Genomic DNA, 15,702 nt, shown 5'->3' on the forward strand with positions numbered 1-15,702 from the left:
TCTGTTGATTCTTTTTGGTCTCTTCTGGTATTATTATCCAGGATGTGACATTGGATAAAGGAGAGTGTCTTACTGCTTAAATGAGGCTAAGGTGATTTCCCCAGTTCTTATTCTTCTTTAGTTGAAGGCATTAAAGCATAACTGTGATCTGTTTAATTCTGTGCTGCAGTTATTGAAAACACACGTGGGTAAATGCTGTGGAGAAAGGTTTAAACCTGAGCAGTGTATTTGCAAACCTCTTGAGACCCTTACAGTAACCAGCACCATAATAATCTCTTTATACTCTTGGTCACTTTCCCATTAATCATCTTATTTTCTATTCAAACATGGGATACAGATAGAAGGGGCACTTTGCCACCTTTATTTTTATATATAAGGAGACAGGAGTCAGAAGCTTATTAGATCACTTGCTGAAGGACCACCGAGTTAACTCGTGTCCAGATTCATTTGTGTACAAACAGGACAAAAATCTGTGTTTCTAGACTCCTGGTATCTTTCATTCTTCATATCAAGGTCTCTTCCTTTTAAATGATGACATCTTTCAGCATCTCCCCAGAGGGTTAATTCTTATGTTTTTAAAAAAAAAAAATTTTTTTTTTAACATTTATTTATTTTTGAGACAGAGAGAGACAGAGCATGAACGGGGGAGGGTCAGAGAGAGGGAGACACAGTATCTGAAACAGGCTCCAGGCTCTGAGCTGTCAGCACAGAGCCCAACGCGGGGCTCGAACTCACGGACCGTGAGATCGTGACCTGAGCCGAAGTCGGCCGCTTAACCGACTGAGCCACCCAGGCACCCCTTAATTCTTATGTTTTGACTGATCTCCAGGCTCAAGTCACGAGTCATTATTAGATAGAAATTACATTTTTCTTTGATTTGCATTTCTAAGTTTACAACCACTTTCACAAGAAGAGAAAGTTGCTGAAACAGCCTTAAATCCCACAGACTTTTCAACTCTGTTGGCAGATCCCACACCCTCCCCCGTCCACCTGCTTTTCCTGATTAGATAGGTTGGGGTAGGAGAAAAGGTTATTTTCCCTCCTTCCTGACCACCACCTGATTGTAGGGAGAAAGCTGCTGTCTCTTTCTCCCTCTTCAATTTCTTTGCCATTTAGCTGGCTACTCTGTGTTCTCCTAAGATTGGAGAATACTGTAATCTCCGGTTTGAGTCTTAGCTCATAAAATCTCTCTGTCCTGGCTCATCAGCTGATGTCTAGCACCCACAGGGAGAAAAAAAGATCTGGCACTCTGTGTACTCCTTTTTAATATTATAAGGAGAAGAAAACAGAAAGAAAGAGACAGTTTGATCTATTATTTTTAAGCTTTTTTTGTGCTTTATTGGTTTCCTGGTCCGGAAAAGAAAATAACAGTTGTAACTATACTTTTAAGGGGTTTCTTCACAGGATGAGAAGGGGAAAATAGAAGAGGAAATTATATTTTGTGCCAAGTAAGGTATCAGACTGTGCTGCTAAAATTTTCCATGTTATTGTGCTCGTGGAAATCAAGTGTCATCTCATATATTTCAAAATTAAGTAAGACACTGGTGATGAAAATCATTAGAATCTGGTACATTTCTTTCAAGTCCTACTTTGGATATTTTAAGTGCCCTCACCGTGGAAAACAAGACAAGTTATTTGGGGGGTGGGGTGGGTAATAGGATGTAGCTCATTATCGAGGGTGGGGTAACAGGTGTGTGCAGCGAACGTAGTTATTTATTTCCAGCTCACAGCCAAGATTATGGTTAAATATTAAAGAAAATACAAAGAAAATTTTCAGAAAGGTTTTTTTTTTTTAATGTTTATTTTTGAGAGACAGACAGAATGTGAGCGGGGGAGGGGCAGAGAGACAGGGAGACCCAGAATCCAAAGCAGGCTCCAGGCTCCGAGCTGTCAGCACAGAGCCCGACGCATGGTCGAACTCTTGAGCTGTGAGATCACGACCTGAGCTGAAGTCAGCCACCCGATCAACTGAGCCACCCAGGTGCCCTACAAGGAAGAATTTTGTGTTGGCCCGAAACTTTGCAGTTTTAAAAGGCATTTGCTTCATTGTGTAGCATACCAAGGAAACATCTATAGTTTATCTTGCCGTCATACTTTGATCATACAGTTTAGTACACAAATAGGTGTGAGCTTCACTACTTCCTTAACACTAGATTCAGTTCTGGTTAATTTTGCCTTTTCCTGCAAACTCAGACTGCTCTTGAACCCTGTACCTCTTACTCATAAAACGTACATCACAGATCCCCAAGGGATACCAGGTGAGGCTATGACGGGAATGGGAAAATTCATCATCTTTCAAATCAGATACCCTTTCCACTCTGAATCAGTAATATCACCCTTCTAGTATAGAAAGCATCACATGGAGTGTGCATTAAAATAGCATGTTATGACATAGCAGTAATTTCATAGAACTTGGCACCTGGATGTTAACATGCCATAAAAAATGCTTCCCAGAATAAGCCCACTAGACTGGAAATACTAAGAGCAGAGGTGTGTCTTATTGTGCTTGTACTCCAAGCACTGCCCAAGGTGTCCTGGCATCTAGTAGGGCAAGAAAGTCAGGTGCCAGCTTTACAAACATTCCTGTCTGTATTTAGGCTACCATTTTCTATTGCAATCTGTATGGGTTTGTATTTGCTGTCATTAATTGAAACTTGTGGTGGGGTTGGACATTGGAAGTAACCCATTAATCTAGTCCTTAGGTTATGACAAAGATTCTTCTTTTGGGGGGGGTTATTTTATAGATGGTCATAAAACAGACTAATGAATGCAATGAGGAAATAGAAAATTTGAAGCAGATCTTAAATAATTATTCAGCCGAGTTCTCCCATGAACATATATCACCAGACCAAACTGCCAACCTGCCACAGGTACAGGTATGTTTCTTTAACTTATTTGCCCTGCTGTTCCTTCAATGATCACTTACTCAGCCATTGGTGTCTAGAAGCCTTCGTGATTGTCCGGTGTATTTCCTACTTCTCTCTTCCGGTTGAAGGTATATTATGTATGTATTGACTTTATACGTTCCTATTTCATAAAATAGGTGCATTGGGGTCTGAATTTGCTCTGCTACTGAAGAAGCTGATGGAACACAGGAAAGTTGGGCAACCTGACTTTACGTCTAGCTTTCTGAGATAGGGGGCAGGCAGTGTGGGCAGGCTGGGCATCACAGGTAAAGACCCTGACCACTGTTGTAATGAGGAGTTTCATACACTAACTAGCATTTCCATGCGTCACAATTAACAGTATCCTGTGGGGCCCAGTTACAGTGGTGTGTAGGTTAACCCTCTATCGCTAGAGATTTTTTTTTCTCAGTCTTTGTTTTCGAATTAGTGCTTCTATAAAAAACATCCTGATGGTATGCCAAGGATTGTAAAGAGCTGCTTCTATCCTACCATCAGGTTGGTTTGGGCAGGCGATCGCTATGGTATTCAAAGCCACGTTGCAACACTTGCTAGCTGTGAGACCTAAGGCAAGTGACTTACGGAGGGGTCCAAGGTGACTCACACGCCTATTAGGTGTTGGACTCAGTAAGGCGAACTCGACAGTAAAGACTCAGTATTGTAAATATGTCCGATTTCCCATTACGTTAAAAAATTGTAAGGCCCCAACGAGCTTTTGTTTATATGAATCCTCTCTACTGAGATAGAAAGAAATGAAAACTCAGAAATGTAAGAATAATTTAGTTTATTTTAAAATAACAAACCTAGTACATACTGATAGAAATAACGTATCTTTTGTGGAAGAAATCACATTTTCCAAAAGAAAACGTAGTGAGAAGAGTGACGTTGTTTTACATTTTTGCAAATCTCTGAAATGTCTGCCTTGGTAGAAGACAGCTAGATTCTCATCGCTTCTACATTCCATCTGTTGAGGTATGTAGTTTAGTTTGAAGTGTGTAAAAACAGTCCACCCTCTCAACAACATGTACTTGAAAAGAAAGGTATGTTTTCATAACCCTTCTGGATAATTGTGAACATTCTTTGAAACTACACTAAGCTCCAACAAGTAGAAGTTACTCACAGGTTTGCTGCTAAATGGAATCCCAAGTCCTGTCAATGAACTTTTCACACTCTTATATTAAGATCCTTTGGTCTCTTTGTACTTTGAATGGCTCTCCCAGCCATGCATGGCTTTATGACGTCATGCTTGATCATTAGAAAAATACCGTTTTGGGGCGCCTGGGTGGCTCAGTCGGTTAAGCGGCCGACTTCGGCTCAGGTCATGATCTCGCGGTCCGTGAGTTCGAGCCCCGCGTCGGGCTCTGGGCTGACAGCTCAGAGCCTGGAGCCTGTTTCGGATTCTGTGTCTCCCTCTCTCTGACCCTCCCCCATTCATGCTCTGCTCTGTCTCTATCTTAAAAATAAATAAACGTTAAAAAAAATTAAAAAAAAAAAAAGAAAAATACCGTTTTGCTAGTTACATAGATACTCCAAATATGTCCACATTTCAGCAGTGTTAAAAATTCACATTTATTAATATTAACATTTATCTCTTCAGAAAAATCTGTTCGTATTTATATATATGTATAGCTTAGTAGCTGTTTTTTTCCAAGTAAAAATAGCGTTGTATGAAAATGTAGTTCAGCGCAAAACGTAAATAATCGCACAGAGCTTTTTCTCAGCCATCATACTTGGGCACACAGGGAAAGAGCTTTATGCATGCTTTCTGTTGTGTCCCACAGAATATTAGAAATGCATGTTCTTTCTCTAGGGTATTCTTAAGTGAACTGGCTTTTTCTTTGTTTTTTTACAGTTAAGCACATGAGAGCGAATAATCTAGTAACTCATATAGTTGATGTCCCTGCCTTGATTCGTATAAAGTGTCAGTGGTTGTACCCACCACTGCTTTTGTCGTAGCATATAGTGAAAAATGTCAACAGAGTGAAAATGGCAAATAACGTTTTAGTATTATTTTGAAAATGACCTTGACCTCATAGAATGTGAACCCCCAGCAGTCTGCAGATGCCACTTTGTGAATGGCTGCTCTGTGCCCTACTGCGCATCCATAATTGTGGTATGCAGACTGTTCTTTTTTTTTTCACTTAGGGTTCTTCCAATGGCTATAGTATTATGTCTGCTGGGAGGCATTATACCTCTGAAGTTTAGTGTTTATTGAAAATGGACACACGCACACAGAACTGCCAACTCCTTTTTAATTCAGTTATCGTTTCCCAAAGCAATCACAAGAAGTTTAACTTCAGACAGACGAGGGTTATTGGTGTCCAAATGTAGGCAGGAGCAGGAGACCGTGGAGGTGGGATGTCAGGAAGTCCAGGTCTGTGCTCTGTCACTGGCTAGCTGCAGCCCTGGAAAAATCACCTCTCTGGACTTCAGAACCCTGACTTATACTTGGAGATATAGTAAATTTCTCTGTAAAAAAAAAAAAAGTAATGATTCTATGAATGTATGTAGGATGGATGGATCGATAGATGGAAAGAAAGAAGGAAGGAGGAAACAAATGAACAGGAGTTTAAGGACTGTGTTAGGAACAGAACTCCAATACGTGAAGCTTTGCTGATAAGGAGCAGGTTGTCTTCTGATGCAGCGTTCGCTGCAAGGCTCATGCAGAGATGGAATGATGCCTTTCAGGGGTGCTAGAGAGGAGGATGCTAGATCAGACACCTGCTCTCTCCTCCAAATCTACGATTCTGATATCCTATATTCGTCTTAGACGGACAAACTGTACTACCCACATACAAGACATTTTATTCCCACACATCAATCATACAAGAAATTTTAAAAGTTTTTTTTGTTTATTCATTTTTGAGAGAGAGAGAGAGAGAGCACATATGCGAGAGCAGGGAAGGGACAGAGAGAGGTGGGGGACAGAGGATCCGAAGCTGGCTCTGTACTGACAGCAGAGAGCCCCGTGTGGGGCTCAAACTCAGAAACCGCGAGATCACGACCTGAGCCAAAGTCAGACGCTTAGCCAACTGAGCCAGGCAGGGGCCCCCAATCGTACAAATTTTTAAAGTCACGTTATAAAGCTTGAAATCATCTGTCCATCATTCCCATGGTAAGTGACACTTCACACTACCTTTATTTGCTTGTTTATTCCCATTTGGTAGGAAACTTTGTGAGGAAAAAGTAAATGAATTCTGTAATACTAAAGAATGCTTCGGAAGCAATGACGGAAGCCTGAGATTTCTCACCCTGTTTTCTCTCAGTGGTTCCTGAATGTTAGTCTGCTTACAGATCTCCTGAGAAGCTTCCCAGGCCCTGAGCCTGTGAATTCGGGTAGTCAGTCCTGTTGTCACTAGATCGGTGACTGCATATGCCAGGCCCCGCACGAAGCTTGTTACAAATCTCTGAGCCTTGGCTTGACCCTCCTCCCAGAGAATTGATAGACCAAGTGTCAGGTGAGCCTAAGTCATCCTATAAGTGAGCTCATAAGTGCTCACCAGGTCACTTGGAAACGCTGCCAGGATGGGGAGGACCTGTGCCCAGGCAGACACTCGCTCCTGGTGCTGCCTGCCAAACAGCATAGGAAACTCGTCCTGCCTTCTACCGAACGACACAGCTCCCGGGGGCATGCACAGGCCTCAGACCGCCCAATGCAATGCAAACTCTCTCTCCGCACAGGGAGAAATTGAAGGTATGGAACAGGAGATTCTGAGTTTAAACCAGAAGAAAGAGGACCTGTTGGTGGACCTGAAGGCTGCCATACTAAATCTTCACCAGCATTTACAGCGGGACCAGCAAGAATTAGAACAAGAAATGCCATCAACCGGAACCTCAGAAGAGGAAGGAGTGGCTGAGAGGGAGGGCTCTGAGTGGAAGGTGGGTAAGACTTTAGGCTAATGCTGGTCCCGCTTTTTCACGAGAGTATTAAATTGGGGTTATTTTTTCAGCTGAAAAACCTGTGGCATCTATGTCGATGGCCTACAGGAATTTTTTAAAGTGGAGATACTGTGCCTGAGATTGCTCGCTAGGGAATATAAACCCTTGGGGTGTGTCTGTTCTGGACTCAACCCGGAATTTTTATGCCTGAGTTACTGAAGGAGGTGTGTATGAAATTCCACGGGCAGGTGGGTGGGAGTCGCCCGTGAAGTGTCTTTGTCCTCACCAGTCGGCCCAGTGCAAACTCAGAAATGGATCCAGCACCACTCTAAGCCCCCTGAGTCCACACCAGGGGATCACGTTCTCAACTGATGGATGAGGGGCCAGAGAGGGCAATGCAGGTGAAAATGATCAAAGATTTGACCGAGTCATGATACGTGGCGGGATTAGCTGAAAGTGGCCTCACCCGGAGGCTGCTTGGGTGGGTGGGCATCTTGAATCAAGCGAGTAAAAAATTAGCTGCATAAAAGCACAGCCAGGCCAGGATCCTGATGATGTCGAACCGCAACCTGGCTGCAAGTATTTGTGCTGTGCCTTTCAGTTGAACAAAAGTTCCATGTCTTTCCTGCCGGCGCTCAAGGAAGAGGCAGAAGAGAGCTCCCTGAAGAGTGAAGTAAGGAACCTGATTTTCTCATCAAGTTTCGTTAGAACCGAAATCTCTAAAAGAAGGTCAATGGGAAGAGCTTACAATGAATAGGAACACAAGGATTTTTAAATTGAATGCCGATGTTTGATAAGGGTGATTGAAGCTGTTCTCTTACATTATTAACCTTAAGTGCATCTGAATCTACTTCATGCCTGAGTGGGATAAATGTAAACCACACACACTTGTTGGCATGTGGGAGAAAATGAAGCTCTCGGTCACAATCTGACTTCCGAGTACATTCTCTGAAATTTTCAGAGTATGTTGTCTGGTGGGCGCTTCTAGTGTGCTCTTTAGAACTTTATTCTTCCCGGTTTCTTTTCTCGTCTGAGACAGCATTGCCAAGGATATGAAGAGTTGCGTTAGCAACTTACGCTTCTACTGATCCTTACCGTTTCATTAGAGCTGATTGAATGAGACAATTTACAGTTGTCTTACCTGGTATCGATTTCCATTTCATACCCTAAAGACAAAAGTTACAGTGGCTCTTGTGCCGAAGAGAAGAAAATTGCACCAATTTATCGTCTCTCTATCTCACGTGTAATCGCTAGACGCTTTCTGTGCTCATTTTATGGGTTGTTAAATAGCTCCATTGTCACACAGAACCACCTGCTTTCCTAAAGACGAGGCCACTGGAACCGACTGGATAGGGCAAGGGAGAGTAGAGGCTTGCTGCAGCTCAGTCCATCAGACAACTTCGTAATCTGATTATGTCCCCCCACGGCAGAGGCAATTATGAGAACCGAGGAGGCTCCAGGGCGAGAGGAGAGTGGAGGCAGCGTGGTTCTAATTTAAGACCTGCGTTTGCCTCTGAGCTGATCTATTTACCATAACCACTGTCTGTCTCTGACAGTAGCAAGAATACACGTTTATCAGGCTGTTATTTTAAAGATGGCGTTTAAGGTTACATTTACCAAAGCAGATTAAATTCCTAAAGCACGGTTTTAAAGATCCTTTGTTGAGTGCTGTGAGCTGCCTTCCAACTTTTCAGAGTATTTTTAAGGCTTCGGGAAGAGCAAGCCCATTTGGACCCCTATGATTTAGTTAGCCAGAGAAGGAGATGACAAATGGAGGGAGAGGGGGAATTAAGGGCTACAGTCGTACTGCCTGGTGAACTGAGTTTTGTGTGAGAGAGGAGTAGGATGCTCTTAGGATGGTAGGAAATTACTTCTTCGCTAATCAGTTGGTTACTGTGTTAGAATGGAGAGAAGACGGCGGAGCGATCTTCCGGATCTTGGTCTTTACTCTGCAAGCACGACCAGGACATGGAGGAAGACAGAGCATCCTCATCCTCTGGAACGATCATTCAGGTAGTTTTAAGTAGAATACACTCGGTGGTTGGGAGCTGGCAGGGATAGTAAGGGAAGTAAGTCCGAAGAATTTCTTGTTTGAAACATTGCTTGGGTGGGGAGCTGTCTGGGCTGAATTTTTTTAAGTTTCTCACCATTATGTCTTCACAAATTCAAAAACAGCCAAGTACTTGCTTATTATTTGCAGTTCTATTGGGTGCTTGGTGATAACAGGAGAGTATTTTCTGAGCACTCCATATGTGAGAATTGAGACTAACAAAACAGATAACTCAAAGGAGCCCCCCTTCAAAAGGTTCACTGTAGTGTTTCAAAGCATCTAACACGCCTCTCTTTTGGAAGTCATTGTGGCGAGGGGTCTCCCCATAATCTTCTTTTTGAACAGAGTAGTGCATAATGCGTATTCATGTCTGTTTTGCTCTATGACCTTCTAAATCTTCTCCAACCTCTCAAACTCGAGGGCAAATGCCCTCAACTTAGAAAATCATCAGAAATTAACGTGAAAGTGATGTTTTCCCCTTGTGCCTGAAACATCCCAGCATCATTGTGATCCATAATGCCTCCTGTTCCCGTCTCCTGTCCAGGGCTACCCTCTGCCCTAGCCCCCAGGCCACTTGTTTTGTGACACCTCCACACAGGGTTCTGCCTAGACCTGTAGCTCAAGTCTCTGCCTCTTGACTGGTTCCTTCCCTCTCAGTCTGAGAAGTATTCGGTCTCCCCCTCCCCAGGAGGTAGACTTCCTCCTTATCCACAAAGGCCGTCTCAACTTTGACTTCCTCCAAGAAACCTCTGCTGTCTCCCTTCATTCTGATAGCATGCTGAACCTCACTTATGACTTACCACATTTTTATGCGTACACCTGACACGGTTTGGTGAATGGCAAGAGCGTCATGTTTTACGTGTTTCTGTCCTGTACTGGGCTCAGCATGGTACTTTAATGCATTGACTGTCTTGATCCTGCTTCCGGGTCAGTCAATTACTGTGCTGCTTCTCATTCACCTCTCAAAATCTTTACTTGGCCTCCTCACCTTTGGCCCCTTTTGTAATCAAGTTTTTGCCCCTGGCTCTATTCAAACTGCCATTGACCTTCTGGAACATCAGTTTAGTGCCCTTTTGTTTGTCCTCATCTTTATTGATCTCTCCAGCATTAGACACTAGCAACATCTCTTCCTGAAATGAGGGACCCTTTGACTTTCTTAATTCTGCACTTTCTTGTCTCACCTACCTGCAGCCCCTCCCCCATCCCCTTCACTTGCCCCATCCAGGGTTCTGTTCTCTTCCTTCTCTTTCCCTCAGGGCAGTTTTATCTCCTCCCACAGGTTTGGTCCTCCCTCTGCCAGTGATCCCATCAAATCTCTTGTCTTGACCTTTCCTTTAATTCTGTTTTACATTTCTACCTTCCTGATGGATTTCTCTTTTTGCATGTATTTTCTTTCATCTCAAACCCATTTTGTCAAGTTTCCTTCAAAACTAGTTCCTCCTAATTTTTCGACGTCTGTTTATAGCACCACTGTTCCCTCAGAGTCTAAGACAAACCTCAGAGTCCTCTTAGATACCTCACTTTCATATCTAATCAGTGGCCAGGTGATGTCCATTCAATCTTTACATTCTTCTCCTCCCATGATGTTGCCATCATCCTATTCCGGGCAATTGTGACTTCTGCCCTGGACTTTTGTTGGAGTAGCCTTCTATTTGGGTTTACCGCCTCTAGTTATTTTTCCTAAAATAAAATATACATCTTCTACAATAGTCACTGATGACTCTTCCTAAAACTATTACTGCTATGCTGAAATCTTTCATGGATTCTGAATGCCTACTAAAATGCATTCTTCTTAGCCTGGCATCCCAGATTCTTCATGATGCTGTCCTCCCTTTCCAATTTATCTAAGCTTTCCCTTTAGTTCTTGGTTGTTACCTTTCTAATAGCAGCGATCGTTTTCAGTACAAGAAGCCGAAAAGTAATGTTTTGTTAGGAACTGCTAGATGCTTTATATGTGTCATCTTGCTTGGTAATCACATGCGTGAGTGAGGTAGGTTATATTCCCACTTTAAAGATAAAGTAAAGGCTCAGAGTTCCAGTTGTCTTGTCTAAGATCATGCAACTTGTAAGTAGAACGAGCACGATTGGTCGATTAGAACAGCCACACCTTTCCCACCACGTGATGTTAATTATTTGTGTACATATCCTGTTTTCCCATTGTTTAACCTTGGTTAACCTAATAAATGGGAGTGCTGGATCGGAGTATATATCCATTTAAAATATAACCCATATTCTTAAACTGCCCTCTAGAAAGACTGTATCAATTTTATTCCTGCCAGGAGTATATGGAAATGCTTCTTTCTTGACCTCAAGCTGATATTGGATATTTTCAACTTTAGCCAAACTTCTCCAGTGGTCTAAATTACATATATATTCTAAGAATGTTGACTATCTAAGTGTTTATTGCCTTTTGTATTCTTCTTTTATGAACTGCTTGTTCATGCCCTTTGACTTTTTTCTCTACAAAAGGGTTGATGTTTTCCTTGCTGACTTATAAGAGTAACTAATATATTAAGGATATTAACACATTGTAAGCTGTTATCCAGTTTGTTGTTTTATTTTTAACTTCGGTTATGATGCTTTTTGTGGTAATACTATTATTTTATTTCTTAGGCTGCTAATACCAGGAGTGTTTCCTTTCATTTTCATGCTTTCAAAGTCCTTCCCCACTCCTAGATTAGAAAAGATTCACTCTTTTTTTTTTTTTTTTTCAAGAATTCTTAGAGTATAACTTTTACATTTAAATTTAGGTACAATTAGAATCCATTATTAGAAGTAAGACAAGGATTCAGTTATTTTTTTTTTGTGAAATACCTGAGTAGTTCCCAAATTTAGTAAATTGATCTTTTCCCCTATTATTTGAAATGCCTTTACCATATAATTTCATTTAATTTTAGTTCTCATGTTAATCCACTTAAATACAGAATTCTGTAGATTTCCTTATATGCTCCTCATTTGCCAGAGAGCTTTGGAAAATTTAAATCTTTCAAATAAAGACAAACTTGAGGAAGTTGGGTTTTTGGGGTTTTTTTTGTTTTGGTTTTTTTGGTTTTTTTCCTAACGAATAAACGTTTCTCTACATGTGCTTGACTTTTCTGGACACTTCTGCAACCATGCGAGAATGTAAAATGAGCTAGCGCAGGAAAAGTAACTCACCTGGCAGCAAGGGCAGGAAATTTTCTGGACCTCTGGTTCTTTTCTTTACAGGAGGCTACTGAGAAAATAAGCACATGTGAGAATGCTATGGCACAAGTTCTTGTGCCAGACCCCGTAAACGCTGAGCAAGGCCCAGAATTTTCCCTGAGTCCCAACCAAACAGAAGAGGTAAGTCCCTGTTGGTAACAAGCAAACTACTCAGGCACCTGGACGAGCACCCAGGGAAGACCAGCTTTCTGTGTTCTGCAATATTTGGTGCATCAAGCCAAGAGTTCTTTGTGAACTTTAACATTTTCACGTGTGCCGTGAAGCTGGCGAACTGGAAGGTTTGCCATCGATGTTGACATCGAAAGTAAGCACGGCACAGAGCGATGAATCATTTACTGCTTGCTACCTCTTTGTCAGGATGAACAAGCCTTTCCACTAACAACTATTTCTTTCTTCTGTCGACATAACTGGTGAGGGCCCCGGAGGTGGAGGGGAGCTAATATTGATTAACAGCCTATCCCATAAGAAGCATTTAGGCTTGCTGCTTATTCCTCAGATTAAATACGGTAGATTAGTAGCTACCATAAGTTTACAAATGAGGGAATCAGAATTTAAGGAGTGGAGGTACAGCTGGTGAATGGAGGAGTGCGGAGTCAAACCTAGGCTATTCCCAACTGCCTTCCTAATTTGAACGTTTAGTACTGAAAGACGTGAAACCCGGGTAGGTTTGGCCTCAGAATACACCGCCACCACACCATCCCAGCGGCCTGGCTAGTGTTCGTGCAGGTGCACTTGGGTATTGCACTTGAGCCAGGCAATCCTGCCTTTCAGAACAAGTGTATGTGTGTGTTGTGGTGCTCGTGGGGGGGCGGGGTGGGAGGGGTGGAGACTTACGGGCGTTTGTAGAATTGACTGTAAAATATTAAGGGGTAAATTTAAAGGGTTGGTATTTTGGCATGACATACAGCCACTGCCAGAAAATTCACCTGCATTTTAACGGAATCCTGTTGCTGCGGAAACCAAGCAGTAGGACATTCACGAACTGAGAGGCAAATTAGATACGAGAGCATTGGCAAGGTCACGAGAAGAATGTGGACTCGGAGACCCCAAGGCATAATGGAAATCAGGGATTGAATCCTGCTTCTGCTTACTTGTTGGGTGACCACAGGCAATCTGAGTCACCTCTCTGTGCCTCAGTTTCCTCCTCTGTACACTGGAAATAATGAGGGCTTGTGGTGGGCGATAATGAGAGGATCTGTGTATCACACTTAGCATGGGGGTCTGGCCCTAGAGCCCAAAAGAGAGTTAGGTAGTTTAATTTACAATTATGTGGTAGAAATGCCATGATTCTCTTTAACAAGAAATGGTGGTAATACTTTTTAGCCCCTCAAAATGTACAGTCATAAAATACCCACTGAAATCACTTCTGCTTTTAGAATTTGGGGCTATCATTTAGAGAAGATATTCAGCAGGGGTGTGATTGTGGAAAAAACTGTAGACTCTAGGCTAAAAGATAGCAGAGCCTTGTGACCTCAGGCGAATAACTTATGTCTGGGCCTGAGCTTCTGAGAAGCAATGTGGTGAAAAGGGAGGTGTGTGAATTGCTTAAGCGATAAACGAACTTGGGTTTGACTATGAAAAGAGGTGGATGAACTGGTTACTGGCAGGTTTCCCAGGCCACCTTTAGCTATTGCGGTTTCTATGGTTGCAAATGTTCTTTTTTTCTCCCATTCACCTTTGGATTCTTTTCGGTTTTAAATAACTAGCAAATAAAACCCAGATTAGTGATCCAGCTTCCTTGTTTTCTGATTAATTCAGTGAGTGAAAAAGCAATGAAATTCAATATTGCCATTAAAAAATGTGTGTGGTATACGATTAGGTGCTCCGATCATGTTTTTGAATAAATAAAGAAGGTGGATGGTAAATCTGTTATTACAGACTAATTAATTAATATTACTGATTGTTACCTCAGGTGACAAAAAAAAGAGGATCCTAAAAGCTTTGCCACTAAATTATAGCAATACCTGAAAACTAGAAAACAATCAGATGACTAGCAATTGGGTGTCTGGCCGCACAATCACACAGGTGTTGCTTTTAAAAGAAATTAATTAAAGGGCACCTGGGTGGCTCAGTGGGTTAAGCGTCAGGTCATGATCTCATGGTTCGTGAGTTCAAGCCCTGCGTGGGGCTGTGCACTGACAGCGTGGAGCCCACTTGGGATTCTCTGTCTCTCTCTCTCTCTCTCTCTCTCTCTCTCTCTCTCTCTCTCTCTCTCATTGTCCCTCCCCTGCTTGCTCTCTCTCAAAATAAATATTTAAAAAAAACAGAATTCAAAAAGAAAATTGAAACCAGCTGAATCCAAGCGTAGACCCGACTCTGCCGAGAATCACAGGGCGAGGGAAGACCTCCTTAAGAAGGGGATTCTTGAAAAAAAAAAAAAAATACTGATGAAGGCAAGGGAGAAAGTGCGTTTTGGCAGAAAAGAGCAAACATACGTGAAGTTAATGGTCAAGGGGAACAAGTACAACTTCTGCTAAGCCAGCTTTCCTGATACTCCCCATGTGTGTGAAAAAGGGGTATTTTCACACCCTGCATGTTTTTGTTACCACCTGCCTATTTTGTTTACTTCTGTTGTACTGAAAGCTCTCTGTTTAGATAAAATTCTACAGACACTGGGAAATGTGCATTTGAGTTGAAGGAGGGTATTCACTTGTGAACAATCCCCATTAGAAATTTGTGGCCAGAATTGTGCCTTATTAGATGCTAATGTTAGCAGAGTCTTATATAGAAAACTTCGTATTTCAGCATAATCGTAATAAAATATTTATTGAGATCAGTAATTTTTAGCACAAAACACCGATCCTTATCCCTAGAGGCATTTCTCTAGAACAGTCGATAGAATCTTCCAATATTCTGGAAAAGGATGTTGGAAGCAAATATGTCTCTGTATCAGATCATCTTTTACTTCCAAATTGAAAATATCTAATATATTATTAATAGAATGCCTGGACTTGGTATCTGGAAGACACTTTTCTTTTGGACTGATAAGCAACCCAGGTATTCTCAGTGTAAACAGAACATGACCTACATCATGCTGTCTTTTACTAGAAGCATCTAGTCCTTAATAATATTTGAGTATCTAGATGGTGAAAATTTGTTTCAGGTATTCTCTCTGAAGGATAGGAGGAAGATGTCCAGATTACCCCACCAAGCTCTTTATTTAACTCAAGCTACTTTTGATAGGGAGAAATTTAGATGAGTAGTAGCATGTATGTTGGGGGGGAGGGGAAGCGCTAAAATATTTCTAACCTACTCTAACGTAACCTTGTATCCCAGCCCATGTGTCAAGAGCCCTTTTTTTTCTGTTAGATCAGAGCTCACAGCAATGTAAGCATTGCTTAATCATGTGTCACACAAATTCAAACGCTGGCCAATTCGCTGAAAAGTTTCAGACGCGCACACCCACATGCACACCCTCTCCCCTCACACTCACCTGTCTCCTGGGGCCCACTTGCTGTTTAATGAACTGCGAGCCCATTTGCGTCCTCCGTGCCTGGGAACACTACCTGTGTACATGCAGATCAGCTCCTTGGAAACCTGGGGCACTGGGTCACGTGATTGTTGCCATGAGCGTGGAGGTGCATTTCTCTTTTCTCTTTCTTATTTCTTCTGCCCTTATTTGTTTTCTTTTAACTGGGGAAATGCTGGAAGTTCACAGGTTCTTGC

At 42.1% G+C, this 15,702-nt stretch overlaps 1 protein-coding gene and 1 long non-coding RNA gene across 16 annotated transcripts in view; one reads left to right on the top strand and one right to left on the bottom strand.

Annotated features, from left to right (window-relative positions):
* Positions 1-15,702, top strand: part of SYNE2 (spectrin repeat containing nuclear envelope protein 2) — a 345,027-nt gene that overhangs the window by 226,619 nt on the left and 102,706 nt on the right. For 12 of the 15 annotated variants that reach the window (XM_045060037.1, XM_045060046.1, XM_045060047.1 and 9 more), the window contains 5 exons: positions 2,745-2,876; positions 6,585-6,782; positions 7,384-7,455; positions 8,685-8,795; positions 12,040-12,156. In XM_045060037.1, coding sequence (XP_044915972.1) covers positions 2,745-2,876; positions 6,585-6,782; positions 7,384-7,455; positions 8,685-8,795; positions 12,040-12,156 — 630 coding nt within the window. Of the gene's footprint in view, positions 1-2,744; positions 2,877-6,584; positions 6,783-7,383; positions 7,456-8,684; positions 8,796-12,039; positions 12,157-15,020; positions 15,615-15,702 lie in introns of those variants that run through there. The other 3 variants (XM_045060042.1, XM_045060045.1, XM_045060050.1) reach the window with 3 other exon arrangements.
* LOC105260644 lies at positions 5,138-15,609 on the bottom strand. Its single transcript, XR_890437.4, has 3 exons — positions 15,470-15,609; positions 11,989-12,046; positions 5,138-5,372 (listed from the first exon to the last, which is right to left on the bottom strand). It is a non-coding gene; the product is annotated as an uncharacterized LOC105260644 (long non-coding RNA).

Source organism: Felis catus, chromosome B3 (assembly GCF_018350175.1).
Source record: "Felis catus isolate Fca126 chromosome B3, F.catus_Fca126_mat1.0, whole genome shotgun sequence".
Lineage (NCBI taxonomy): Eukaryota > Metazoa > Chordata > Mammalia > Carnivora > Felidae > Felis > Felis catus.